Genomic DNA, 13,636 nt, shown 5'->3' with positions numbered 1-13,636 from the left:
TTTTTTTTTCTGAGCATCCAACTCAACTGATTTTGTATATTGGGTTTTCATAGATATATCTGGGCTTTTAGATCCCTTAAGCAGACAGAAATAATTAAATGTCTTCAAGTGATAAGATGTGAATCTTTTCAGCCATTCATCATGACTTACTAACTTGACCCATTTAGATAGTTTCTTTTTAAAAAATTAGGATTTGTTTAATAATAATATTGCCAACAGACAATGCATTTTATATCACATGAAAGAGGGACTAGCACTGTGATGTAATAGGTGCTGAACTCTTTTTCAAAAATGCAATTATTATTGCCACAGAAATCAYAATGATAAAATTTAAAACCAAATTTATATTTGAAAAGATAATTTTCTGAAGTATCTAACTGAAGCTCGTGACCAAATATCTGTCACTGGTCAATGTTGARATTCTGAACTGGGAAGAGGTGAAAGGGCTCATCAGCCAAAAACCTGTCCCTTCTTCTTCCACAACAGAAAACTCCATAGGAAGGATCATGGTGGAGTTTTCTGTGATTCAGTTATTTCTGAATTTTTGCAATCTGAATTCTTTTCAAAGAAACATTATCCTTTCCATTTAACAGAGTCCTACCACAACTTAGCCACTAGAAATAGTCAATTGTGTGAACTATTGGTTGGGCACACTCACTGCCAGCCTGTTTTCTGTCCAGGTATACATTGTAAAAAAGAAAAGGAAGTCCTTTGAGCACCATTGGCTGGCAAGTGTTCGGGTTAAGTGCCTCTGTAAATTTTTTTGCTGTTCTGAAGCTGCTGTCAAAGTGGTTGGTGGAAACAGTCCATATGGTGTTTGATGCTTGCAGAAATCATTTATGTAGGTCAGAGAGGGTTCAATTATCAGCTTTTGCACAGTCTTTTTGGACAACTGCTTTCACTGCCTTCAGTTCTGAGATATCACAACAGGATCCTGCTTAATTTGGAGACTGTCAGTTTAGAATACTCATCTAATAAGATGACTCAGTAGCTAATATGCACGTCATTGTTGAACAAGAATTAGATGAGAGGCTTCTCTTTAGTGATATTAACATTTTGAAATCAGATKATATGTTTTTCATCATTCACCTTTTCCTTCCGGTGGAAGAAACATTTCTGTGATGCAGCAGCTGCTGAGTAGTCCTTTGTAGACACAGAGAAGGTGGAGCCCAAGCTTAGCAGGTTCTGTCGGCTGTTCTTCTGAGTTCCACCAGGGATTTCTTCTACAGCACTGACCGACCTTCGAAAGAAATGTCATAGTGAGCAAAATACATAAAATGCGATCAACACAACACCAGCTTGAGGACAGAGAGCTTAAGGTACAGTAARTACTGCTCCAAAATACTCAGCAAATAAATCCTGTTACTCATACAACTGCCAGATATATGATGCATGTAAAAATGTCTGCATAGAYGCATATAAATGTATGTGTGTGTAGACAGGTAGACAGAAACTTCTTTCTTGATAGAAGCAGTCACTATCCTGCAACCTGCTTGTAGATCTTTCTTGTTGCAGGTTTACAGGTGTGCTGGGGTATCTCATATTGCCCAGAATATCATGGCTGATTTATCAGGAAGTTCAGACTGTTTGCTTGGGATACATTTAATTGGGAATTGATCTAAATTGAGTATTTCCTGTGCACCTGAATTACTCTTGTCATGGTTAAAAGAAGAAACTCCTGTCTAACTGGGTCAAGAACCCAGTTTAAATGGGATGTCTGTAGGGATTACTTGGTGCTTAACCATGGCATTCTGGTCTTTGTGGTGCCTAGAGGCTGACAATACTTATATCTCTTTTTTGTTTGGAAACAGCCATGATAATGGCTGCACTATGCTAACACCCAGTCTAGAAAACTTTTGTTTGGCAGCAGTGATGTTCCCCTGGCTTTTGAAAAGGAGTTGGTATCACTTGTACAATTCTCAGTTTTCTTTGYCAATGCCTACACTGCTGTCCATGCCTTGGCTGAAATGAGGCTAATCCTCATTACTGCTTGTATCCCTGGGTTACCTGTAACTCTCTAGTAAAGTGGCAGTGCAGGGCTGGATATGACTGATACAAGTGAGAAAAATCAATTGAGGTGGAAATGCAAATTAAAATTATGGATCATATACATGGTGTGTCCAAAATCTGAATGCACACAAATAAGGACTCTGACAGAATGCCTTGACAGGTATAAAAAAATCATAAAATCATATAATCATTAAGGTTACAAAAGACCTCTAAGATCATCAAATCCAACCTTTCACAGTGTCTGTGGAGCAGCTTCCCAGTTGCTTCAGTCACAGGGCTAATGCTGCTTCCCTGCCTGATGGAGACACATCTGGGGCCAGCTGTTCTGGGAGGTCCTGGCATCTRGCAGGGTGCAGTGATATACAGTAAATGTGGAAATCCTCAATTTGCTTGTTTTCTATGGAGTGTTCAGGGCCCAAGTTCCATTTCCCCAGAGCTTTTGGACTGTTCCACTTGGAACCAAACCAAGTCTAGGTGAATATTATTTATTTATTCTACATAATAGAATATTATGCATTCATTAAGGTGGTTGTTCTACATAAGTGGTAACTATTACCTAAACAGGTTCAGATGGCAATCCAGGTATTTTCTGATGCATTGCCACCCTAGTTGGTTGTAAAACCGTCACTTGGTTATAAAACAGCTTCCATCTTGCAGAAATCTGAATTGAGCTTACCTGTTTATGAAAAGCTTGTAGCTACTTTGTGTCCTTGACCCACTAAGTGAGGGGTCACATGACCTGTGTGTTTCTGGAGCTCTCCCTGAAATAAATAAAAGAAATTTCACAAATGAAGCAATAGTAGCAGCACTCAGCATCAGATGGGACAATTACAACAGGGAAGAAATTTAGACTGGCTGCTTCCTCTTGTGTCCTTGCTTGGACATGATAAATGGCTATTTAATAAGGTTAAGTGAATACTACACCAGCAGTATTCCCAGTTCCCTGGTTATTGTTACTTCCTCTTCAGAACCCTTCATGTGAATGTAATTTGGAAAACAGCTGTGTAGATACAATGGCTGTCATTTCCATCTGTATGGGGGTAATTTGTGAAACAGCTTTTTCTCTTCAGAAATTATGCCTAATTTTTGTTCTTCTATTTCCAGGCATAAAATGGGCAGAAAAAGCCATGAAACKTCTCTGGCTTAATCAGAGTAGAATGTAAAATCAATGAGATGAAAAGGATTGTATCTATTCCACTGCTTACTTGCTATGTTAAATATATTTGTGAATGTTTTTACATCATAAAAACTGGGCAGGAGTGTTGGATAGTTTGTGGGTCCTTAGCAAATATGTATTGCACTGTTTTTCGCCTTCAATCATCTCTGTTGCTACAGAATGGGTAGGTGTGGCTTTGTCCAAATACATGAAGGTTGAAATTTAGAGGCAGAACCAGARAGGGTTATGCAAGTGGCAGTTCTATGAATGTCTCTTGTATTAGCAGAGATGTTTGAAATCCTTAGAGAAGGGTGAGAAGGTTAAATTTTTCTTCATTTGGGTCATTTAATTGATCTTATTTGAAGAACTACATATCAAACTATTACATCAGCAGGATGACAGRGGTGGTAAGATAAGCTGTGTGGAAGCAATCATTTAGATAAAACATTCATGCACTACACCCTGAGACTTCACTCTGAATTCCAACACRAAAACGTGACATCGAATTCTAGTGTACCAACCAACCAAGGGCAATTTAAAAACCTAAAAAATCTACAGTCACATTGCTAAAATAAGCATAAACATGTGGGGGTTTTCAAGCTGCAGATGGTAGTGACAAAATGTGAGATTTGAGATAAGCTAGTTACCAAAGTTAACAGTCCTGTGTTCTGAAACGACACACTTTTTAATGAGAAAACCTTGCAAAATTCTCTGCTTACACTGTAGTTTTCACATCACAATATAAATATATTTGACGAGCACATAAAATTCCCCTTAGTCCTTCTATACTAGCTGTTACAGCAGTGAGAYAACTTGGCTACTTTCAGTGGCCAGACTGCCATGCTTTGATCACAAATCCAACACATACCYGACATTAAATTAACATGTATTCCTCAAAGAAGTTGATCTCTAGGTTTATGATATGTTAAATAAGCTTCTAAAGTACACTCTTGATAGAGATATTGATATCCTTTGATAAYGGTGCTGTACTAGATAGTAATATTTCTTTTCAGAGAAAAGTGAATTTTTTAAAARTATGTTATTTCATGATAGAATATCTGTGGCAAACAAGCTCTCACATTCTGTGTTCACTCATGTATTTTTAGAATCTTGTCTTACAAAATCCTGAATATGAACAGCTACCAGTGTTTCAATGGAGACTGAGTCTTGCACAAAGTCACTGGACTGAGCCTTTGTCATTTGTGGGCTTACAAAACAGGTTTCTGTTCTGAGTTTACCTCACTGTGTGTGACTGTGTATGTGACTGACACGTATGGGTCATTCAGGGAGCAGCTGCAGTCTCAGGTTTTTATTGCTGCTCATACTGATTGCAMTTCTGGAGCTTCAGGAAAGCACCTTGCAGGAGGAGAGCATTAACAGCAGTTGCACAACCAACCTCACTTTCCTCATCCTTGGGCTGAGAGACTCATGATGGGTTTTTTCCCCAGGATATGCCAAATTTCTCTCTGTGAATTATGTCATTATAGAATTGCAGTGAATACATAATTTTTTGCCATCTTTCCTAGGGAAATTACTCCCTTGAGATCATGCTCTATGTSTTTTATTTTTGTCTAAGAAATTTTAAACCTTTTAAATTCAAAAGAGTGTGGGTAATATGGTCCTAGATATTTCATTACAATCAGCGTCTGGATATCATACACACAAATTAATGCTTCCATTGAGAAAAAAACAAGGACTACTCAGCAGTTCACTGTTTTTTATGGCATCAATGAGCTAAGCAATCAGTGTGCACACCTTACTGTGTTTTAACTGATATAGTGGATGCTAGGGTTATTGCCTAAGGGAAGAAATTTCTGGGATATCACAAGTTGCATGAGAGTATCCCCTGGTATGTGGTTAGTCCCACACTTCAGGGGACAAAAGAGGTGAATACATAATTCATAAGCAATCTTTCWTAAAAATCTTACCTCTCCTGTGTCCTCGGTTAGACAGTATCAAAGATGTACTYTCAGAAATACTATTAGAGTCACTATAATCCACAGACAGTTGYCTGTAATCTTCTGTTGACTGACTATAGTTCATTAATCTGGACCCTTTGTCTGAAAACAGAAAGGAAATATGGTGAATTACATGCTTTGATTATAAATAATTGTATTTACATGTTAATGTAAATAACATTTGGATTGACAATTTTTTATATAGTCCACATCCGACCATCTGACTCCAATTCATTAAAGACTGAGGAAAGCTTGGTAACTTCATTTTATTACTTTCATAATCTTATTCTGTCCAAAATTAGTTTTCATAATTCTCCTCAACCATTCCATATAAAACAAATTGAATACATTAATTCTATTCTACATGTTTAACTGAAAGGTAGCAAAGTGCAGATAAACTGCAAAATTCTCATTCCTTATACTCTGAGGTCCAAAATCTTCAGCTATAAAGTCTTTCTGTGTTCAGGGTGGACAATGCCCAGACAYAATCCACACCAGAGTCAGATGCAGAAATTCCATTAAGGGGTCATCCTAACTCATTAGGATGTACATATTTCTCTTGCACACTGACTTTACTTTGCTTGCATTCTCTCTCGTCCTTTTACAGAATCTCCGAAGCATAATTTTTAATTAAAAATAAGGAAGAAATGGAATTCTATCTTGCAAAGTGTGGCTCTCACRTTTTCAATGTAATCGACATCCTAATTCATTGAAGTCCTTCAGCAAGTGTAAGTCAAGAGACTTGAATTACTGGAAAACAGAGATTATACCATACACATAATTCTAAGGAAGGAAACTGGCAGGAATTTGTGGCTAATAAGGGGTTGAAGATGGAACCATCCCTTTTGGCAGCAGCAGAATTTCTACCTATTTTTGCAAGTGTGAATCTACAAGCTCTGTTTTTGAATAAACAAACAAATATAGCTTGAGGGGTGATTTGTCCGTATGTTTTCAAAAGAATCTCTTTTTCTTATAACCAGTAATACCTAATAGAAATGTTCCACATGTATTTAAGTGCGTTTGATTCTAGCTGATTTAATGCAGCATATGTGTGATTTGCTGAATAGGAATTGTATTGCTTATATGCCTAATGTTGAGCATATTAAAAAAAATGCCTGCATAGCTYGGGCCAACTTTCCCCTTGTCCCAAAATCAGAATCTCTGTCAAAGTGAAAAGTACAGTGTAGAGACTCAGAAGAAAACACAGTAATAGAATTACTCTGAGGGATAATAAATCTTGATCTTAGTCAAATAAAATACAAAATCAGTATATACTGTTTATTTATATAGTCAGTAGGATTTGGCTTTGTGTCTTGAAATCGCTCCAACAATTCATGTGTGAATTTGTAAAACATTTTTTAATAGAAAATTAAACTAAAATCAAAAAGAAACCACAAATCTTTGCTTGAGTAACCAAATAGGAAAGAGGAATATATATATATTCTTTAATGGCAGGAGGATAACCTCACAGAATCCCACCTTCAAAAATACATTGGAGTATACAAAGTACAAAAGCAGTTTTGAAAGGAGAGGTATTTTATATGCACAGGTTTTATACAAAGTGCTTTAAGAGTCAAATCTGTGCAAGCTGACTTTTGTTATCATTGCTTCACAGCCCTGAGACTACTGTCCTTTGTGGAAATAAGGAAGAGAAACCTCACTGACTTGCCTCAGAGTTTTTCCATTATGAAGTAATTTATATGTAAAGCAGTAACTATCCTATCCAGCACTACATGTAATCACTACAGCATGAAATTAAGCAATTCATCTGCCTTGGGAAAGACACACAAAAGGCCGTCTGTATCCTTATTAGAAAGTTCAGATTATAAACCTTTCTTTACCTTGGTGAAAATTCATCTGGGATGACAGCGTTGAGGTGTCCGATATTTTTTCATGCAGTCTTTTCCTTATCACGTGACTTCTGTTCAGCTGAGAGGCTGTGCTGTCTTCGGTGAGCACCTGCTCTGTCTAGAAGGCAGTAATATTGAAAGTCAATGTCAGATGATATGTGGACTTCAGACTCTCATGGTGAAGTGATCCTTGCCCTCTGGCTGTCAGAGRCTGCTGATTTGCTTTGTTTAAGCAACTTCATTTTCTCAGATTAACACAAAGCAGGATGGAGTATATTGGGTCCATGCTCTCATGCTAGCTAAGTTTAAGAGTGGACACCTTCTGTTACAATAGTAAAGAGAGCACTGAAGAGTGCAAGGGAAAAGGTAATCTCAGGTTGTTAACGAATACTGGTTGAAAACAAAAAAGAAATTGTGGTGTGCTTTCTGCCATTGTCATTCAGCTTGTCAACAAAAATGTTCCTGAATACTTCAAATTTTGAAAGAACTCAGGTGCTTGCTTATTAAAGCAAGCTTTAATAAGGTGCTTGCTTATTAAAACCCTAACCTTATGTGGTCAGGCTTGATTTCACAGCAAATGTTCAGTTCCACTCAAGAAGAATGAATCCATTTCCTAAAATGATGTAAATGATATTTCTTTGAATTTCATTAAGTCTGAAACCAGAGAGGCAATGGAGAAATCTTTTCTGTTGTGTGGAGTCTATTCCTTTGGCCAGTATGAGGTCTATGTAAAGGTTAGAATTACTTCAGTATTAATCAAAGAAATTAAGATACTGTAAGTGCAAAAGCTGGATCACTTCCYAGGAGTGTAGAAGTGGTGTGTGCGACAGCTTCATTGCTTTATTTGCTTGTACAAGTGCCCACACAATTTCCTGCTGAGAACTTTAGAACCAAATCTCACTTCATTAATCCATACAAGCATTAATTTCAGGCRATCACTCACCTGTGCCCTGTGTTGCTACTCATCTCTCTCACCACAGAAAAGGATGTKATTAGAGTATGAGAGTAGTACCCACCTCACTGACACTTCCCACTGCAAACTGGACCATTTTCTTTATGTAGACTTTTGCTGGTAAGGAAGCAGATTCCCTCTGRTGTTCTTCGCATGCTTCCAGGATTGATTCAGGAGAAAGTCTTCTATGTGGCAGATCTTCACACAGTGTCAGCAAGAGTGTATGGAGCTGGTCACTCAGCTGGAGGGACTGAGTCAAAATAGAAGTACTGTTAAATGACATCTCCCAGGGGACTGAAATCCTGTGTAAACTGGGACCAGGAATTTCTGTAATAAGCCTTTCACTCTGGGTGAGAAACAGGCACTGAATTCCTTTAGACTTTGGGAAAATTCCAGGCAAACAGCATAACAGCACTAAACGAGCCTCTAGTGGGATCCAGGATATCCTGACATCTCCTAGAATGATCATCAGCCCAATTAGGGGCTTCCTGGTGACAGACAGTTCAGTTTGCTCCAGAGCTTTGTTAATTAGGCTGTGAATCAAAGATGCATGCAAGTAAGATGTGGTGGCATTAGCTTCAAAAAGGTGAGGAGTTACACCAGCCAAAACTGTTGTCATAGAGACCAGAAACTTATATTTTAGGGCCACTTAGCTTATAAAGCCTTTTGTCTTAGAATATGAATGGGAGGTTAAAGCTACCAGAAGCTTGTGCTCCCCAAATTGCAAACAAGYAACCAAAAGCATCAATATAGAAGTGAAGCAAAATGTGTGTTACAAATCTTTGAAARGATTCCAGGTAAGTAAGAAATTTATAATTTCAGCTAGCAGAGATACTGATAGAATTATCTCACAAATAAGGAGAGTTATTTAATTTTATTATTGCATCCCATTTTTCAAAAAGCACAAAAATGTGTGCAGCACCACAATCATGCCAATGTGATGTTTTTCTTTTAGTCCTTCSTATCTTAGAATAATAGAGTCATAGACTAATTTAGGTTGAAAAAAAMCAATTAATATCATCAAGTCCAATCATAAACCTAACACTGGCAAGTCCACCACTACATGATACCCAAGTGGTAGCCAAGTGCCACATCTACCCATCTTTTAAATACCCCCAGGGATATGATTTAACAACTTCCCTGGGTATCTTGTTCCTAATTGTCTTAGAATAAATAATCTTCATCCTTAAAAATCAAGGCACAATTCATCTCAATAGGAGTAATTCTGGTTTTTGAAGAAACAGAAAAAAAAAAMCAAAAAACCAAAGAAAAAGGAAAGAAAAGATGAGCTCTAACTAAATTCCCTGACTTGGGTGAACTGGTATTTTTGGTGAAGCTTAGACCTTGACATGAGCTTTTCAATCTTTTCTAGTGGTTCAAAACATAAAGCCCCTCTTACTAATACTTCAGACTATGCCTCTCAATCTTTGAACCTACCAGAATAAACAAAAATGTTTGTGCTACTSACCTGGTTTGGAGGAACCTGGTAATCTGCTGACCAATAGAGGGTCATTCCTARGGAATACACCAGCATCTGTCAAAACAGAAAAGGAAATACTGTGTGAAATCAGTACTTAGTACAGAAAAGCCTCTTACTAGACACACCCTCTTTTTGTGTCTTTGGTCACAAAGTGGCAGAAGTCAAACAGATGATTTTTTTCTTAAACCAGACTAAACATAGCTCAAAGTAAAATGGTGACTCTTGGTTTATGGACTAGGTTGCATGCAATTAATGCTGTTCAGCTTGAGGGGCTGAGCTAAGCTGCCCTCTGTTCAATGATGAACTAGGGAAGAAAATTTGAGCTCCTTTCTTAATTTTGAAGCTCTCCCGTTGCTGATCAAAGTTCTCCCCTACCTGTGGGACTGACTAGCAGTCATATGCAGGAAAATAATTACTGGGCTAAAGGCTACCTATTCCACAGCTTCATGCTTCTGCCTGGTGTCTAAGTGGTCAGTTWTGTGGGAATCTGAAAATATGGTGTTCTGCCTGAGGGAAGCATGCATTGATGTGGTCTGAGTGGAATTTAAAACTTTTGGGTGCCTGAATGTTGTATTTAACTGTCTTGCCAGAGAGACTAATTCGTCAGAGAGAAAAAGAATGAATTGTTAACAAAGCTGAGCATATTTCTGACTTCCTGAGACTWCTTCCACCCTCTGATCATGCAGACACTGCAGTGCTGCTTCTGGGATTRCAATTACCATATCTGCTTAAACACCATTTCATAGAAATATTCTTCCTTTCTGTGGGCCTTTACAAATAATACACTTCTTCAGGCCTTTAACACTGATGTTCAAAATTGAATTTGACATTGACATGCATGCTAATCCAATGGCAAGCTGCAAGATACACATAAATCTTTCTGACTATAACCTAATTTGATTAGTTTTATTAGAAATGGGGTGTGATARTAGGTGCCTGGTATGCTGCATTAAAACTCACAAGCTTGTCTTCATGAGGTGCTGTCAAGATTTTCTTTGCAATATACCTCACCTTTGTTAGTCCAAAGCGCTGGTTCTTACTTGGACGGTGGAGCAATTCTGGTGGACTGAAAGGGGCAGCTTCTGTCAGAGATGTATTGTTTTGGAAGGACAAATATCCTTCAGCAGACAGTAGTACTGACCATGGGCAAATCACACAGATGGCAGGGTCTGAAAAACGTTGAAGTAGATAATGGAGATCCAAGCACTGGATTCACTGCACTCAGAAAATCATATTTCTGGCATCTCACCTGTATTGCCACACTCATCACTGGAGATGTACCCAGAATGATTTACCTGACTGGGGACCTCATTGGTTCTGACCCACAGTCTGACCTCAGGCTTGCCTCATCACTGTGGCCTTGCCTGGTGATCATGGGGCCAGCGTTCTCTTTTGCTCTTTCTGCATTTTCTGTAGTGTTGTGTGCAAATACAAGTCACACATGCTGGGAAGCAGGTCTGTTTTAGGACCTGCTGTACACTGCTGTAGTGTTCCATTCTATTAAAAACTAGTTGGTAATGAATGTTTGCTCCTCCAGCTATAGAAGTTACACATCACTTGTTTTCTGTATTTTGTATTTTGATTCTACGTGCTCATGAGGTAAGAACACATCTCATCCATTCTCCCMAAGAAAGGAATATCCATTCGCATAAACTGTTCTCAAAATGTGACAGGTTGCTCAGCAGTGCTCTCTTGTTGCTCAGTTGTGCTCTGTGCTCTCTCAAGCTGGCCTGCTTGGCAAGCAATCACCATAATGATAAGTCACATTATTATCATCAAGGATAAAAGTAGCTGAACGGAGAGCCATGTGGATCTGCCTGTCCTCCTCTATCAGTCCATGAAGGACATGATCCTAGCTGGCACTGCACTTTCTCTTTGTGCATGTTATTCAGAYTTTCAGAAGGACTCTTCTGTCTACATATAGTTGTACTTAGATTTATTACTACTTAATGCTAAATTTCGAAAACAAACAAAAATTCTCACAAAACTGTGTGAAGACCTCCTCTGCTGGTAGAACAATCTGCACATAATCCCAGCAGCACTGAAGTACTTCTCACCCCTCAAAACACTCAAAAGAATTAAAATAACTTGAGCATTAATTTCCAACAATAAGAGCCCCAAAAAGATACTTTTGACCTCACCTTTGTGAAGATCCTCCAGCAGCTGCATTGTGGACAGRTACAGGAGTGCCCATATTTCTTCTTCCTCCAAGGGGCTTCCTTTTGCCCACAGGACCTCGGCCAATGTCACACAGGAACTGCTCATGCCTGCTGCAGTAGATACCAGGTTTTGGACACACTAAAGTAGACTGAACTACTCAAGACAAGCCCTACTGATTATAGCTGTACCCTCTCACAGTAAAAAATACCTTGTGAACCACGCTGCTTTTTTTTTTTTTTGCTCAGAATAGGCAGGTATTGTTCATCCCTGTCTTATCTGAGTAAGAGTAAATAAAGCGGACTGAACTTAGTGACCTCCTGTAATCTTTTTGAGCCCTTTTACTCATCATTTGAAACCCATCACAAGATTCTGTGGAGCAAATAGTTTTTACTCAGGAGATCCTCCATTAATATGTGCTGTTCAGATTTTGTGAGTGGTTATTTGAATGGGAGGTAATTGATTTTGCTGAATAATTGGATGTTCCTGTCTATAAAAACATGACAGAGTTAATCTAAGGAAAAAAGAATGGCAAAACAAAAGATATGTCCTGTAATATAAAAAGTTTATAAACAGTCCAACAGAGCAATTGAATTTCCTTCATTGCTCTGCAGATTGATCAGTAAAAGCTCGTAGTCTCTTACTGATTTCACTGATGAGCGATTTTCTTGCTCACATATGAGACTTAGTGCCTGCAGTTCATCCCTTCCAATATACATATAAACTTGCTTTGTTTCCCTAAACCAAATTAAAAGATGATTCTTTTTGAACTGTTGAATAGCAATTTAGTGGCTCCCAGCATACTGTCCCATATAAGACCTGGCCTACTGAAGAAGAATGTGGGTCCACACACTCTCTCTGTTTTGTCCCACTTACAACACAGCATCAGATCATTTATACAAAGGCACTCTGTAGCGGATTATAATTTCATGTCCTACATACTGGAAAAATATCTTCCTAATCCCAGCCAACTAGAAACTGACTTGTGACTTGAAGTATCAAGGTTGTTTTTCCTTCAAATGCTTTGTCATGCTAAATTTTCTCAGAGAAGGTTTTGCTCTTCATAAGTGGGTGATCTTTCCATTCACTGAGTTTTACATTTCTGTAATGTATTAATCTATTCAGAGCTGCTCTAAGTCTGATCATCAGTAAGGAAAACTGAATCTAAACTTCAAATATCCTAAAAAAAATTAAGAGCTTCTGCTGTTACTCTCCTGTAACAGTGAGCTCCACCGGTTCATTTTATGCTGTGTAAATAGGGGAAAAATGAGAAAAGTTTGAAGTGCTCCATTTACCGATTTGAGGTTTTGACATTATCTGTAGAAAGCAAGTGAGGACACTGTAGCCTGGGATGCTATTGTCTCATATAGGATTGTGATCACCACTGTAAMATGAGTTCACTCACGGCCTGAGAACAGATCTTCCCCCCAACAATTTCCTCACTCTGTACACAGCCCACTTACTGCCACCGTTTGCTCTCTGCCTGCAATCTCTGTGCCTTACAGCTGATTGCTTTGCCAGCTTCCCAACCATYATGGACTCTTCAAGGGGTCACTGCAAGTGCATTACAGTGTCCTGCAGGACCAACTTGTTGCTGATTAATAGACTACTCAGACTTAGCTTCGTGGGGTCTTGTCCTGCTCACGAGCTTGCAAACAAGGAATCATAACATGGGAAGAACGATCCCTTGTTGCAATCACTACAGGATTATACACCAACCTAGTGACATTTTAAACAGAACCAGAGTCCTAATTTTAGTCTCTGTAGCTTCAAAGGGCAGTAAAGCTTCTTACAAACCTAACCTTAATTAGAAGAGACAGACAAATCTTCTTAATCTAAGCCATYACCATTTCTCTTAATAATAAATTACTGTGATAGCATTTCACTTAACCCTGTGGTACTGGGACTAAGCAATCCATTCACATCCCCATAGCCAGAATCTGTGTGGCTGCTCCATGCAGGTAATCCACCAGATTGTACTTAGTGCTGTTTTATTTGACACTGTGCTGGGAGAAGGAGTACTGTATCCTCTGTTTTAGATWGAAGTGCTTATACCAAGTGATTTCAGTGCTG

General features: G+C 38.5%; 2 protein-coding genes across 2 annotated transcripts in view; one reads left to right on the top strand and one right to left on the bottom strand.

Moving 5' to 3' along the window:
* FRMPD2 (FERM and PDZ domain containing 2) overlaps positions 1 to 11,671 on the bottom strand; it is a 45,885-nt gene extending 34,214 nt beyond the window's left edge. The window contains exons 1-8 of the mRNA XM_057371012.1: positions 11,548 to 11,671; positions 10,418 to 10,575; positions 9,395 to 9,460; positions 7,987 to 8,176; positions 6,966 to 7,088; positions 5,095 to 5,226; positions 2,687 to 2,771; positions 1,090 to 1,240 (exon numbers count right to left, since the gene is read on the bottom strand). Of these exons, the coding sequence (XP_057226995.1) occupies positions 1,090 to 1,240; positions 2,687 to 2,771; positions 5,095 to 5,226; positions 6,966 to 7,088; positions 7,987 to 8,176; positions 9,395 to 9,460; positions 10,418 to 10,575; positions 11,548 to 11,671 (1,029 nt within the window). The remainder of the gene's footprint in view (positions 1 to 1,089; positions 1,241 to 2,686; positions 2,772 to 5,094; positions 5,227 to 6,965; positions 7,089 to 7,986; positions 8,177 to 9,394; positions 9,461 to 10,417; positions 10,576 to 11,547) is intronic.
* The window catches only part of MAPK8 (mitogen-activated protein kinase 8), a 114,944-nt gene that overhangs the window by 48,702 nt on the left and 52,606 nt on the right, over positions 1 to 13,636 (top strand). The gene's annotated exons all lie outside the window — the stretch shown is intronic.

The sequence above is a fragment of the Malurus melanocephalus genome, unplaced genomic scaffold (genome assembly GCF_030028575.1).
Source record: "Malurus melanocephalus ecotype Western Australia unplaced genomic scaffold, MMel_1.1 scaffold_137, whole genome shotgun sequence".
NCBI classification, from domain to species: domain Eukaryota; kingdom Metazoa; phylum Chordata; class Aves; order Passeriformes; family Maluridae; genus Malurus; species Malurus melanocephalus.
The sequence above is the reverse complement of the archived record's forward strand: the minus strand, read 5'-3'. Positions and strand labels throughout refer to the sequence as shown.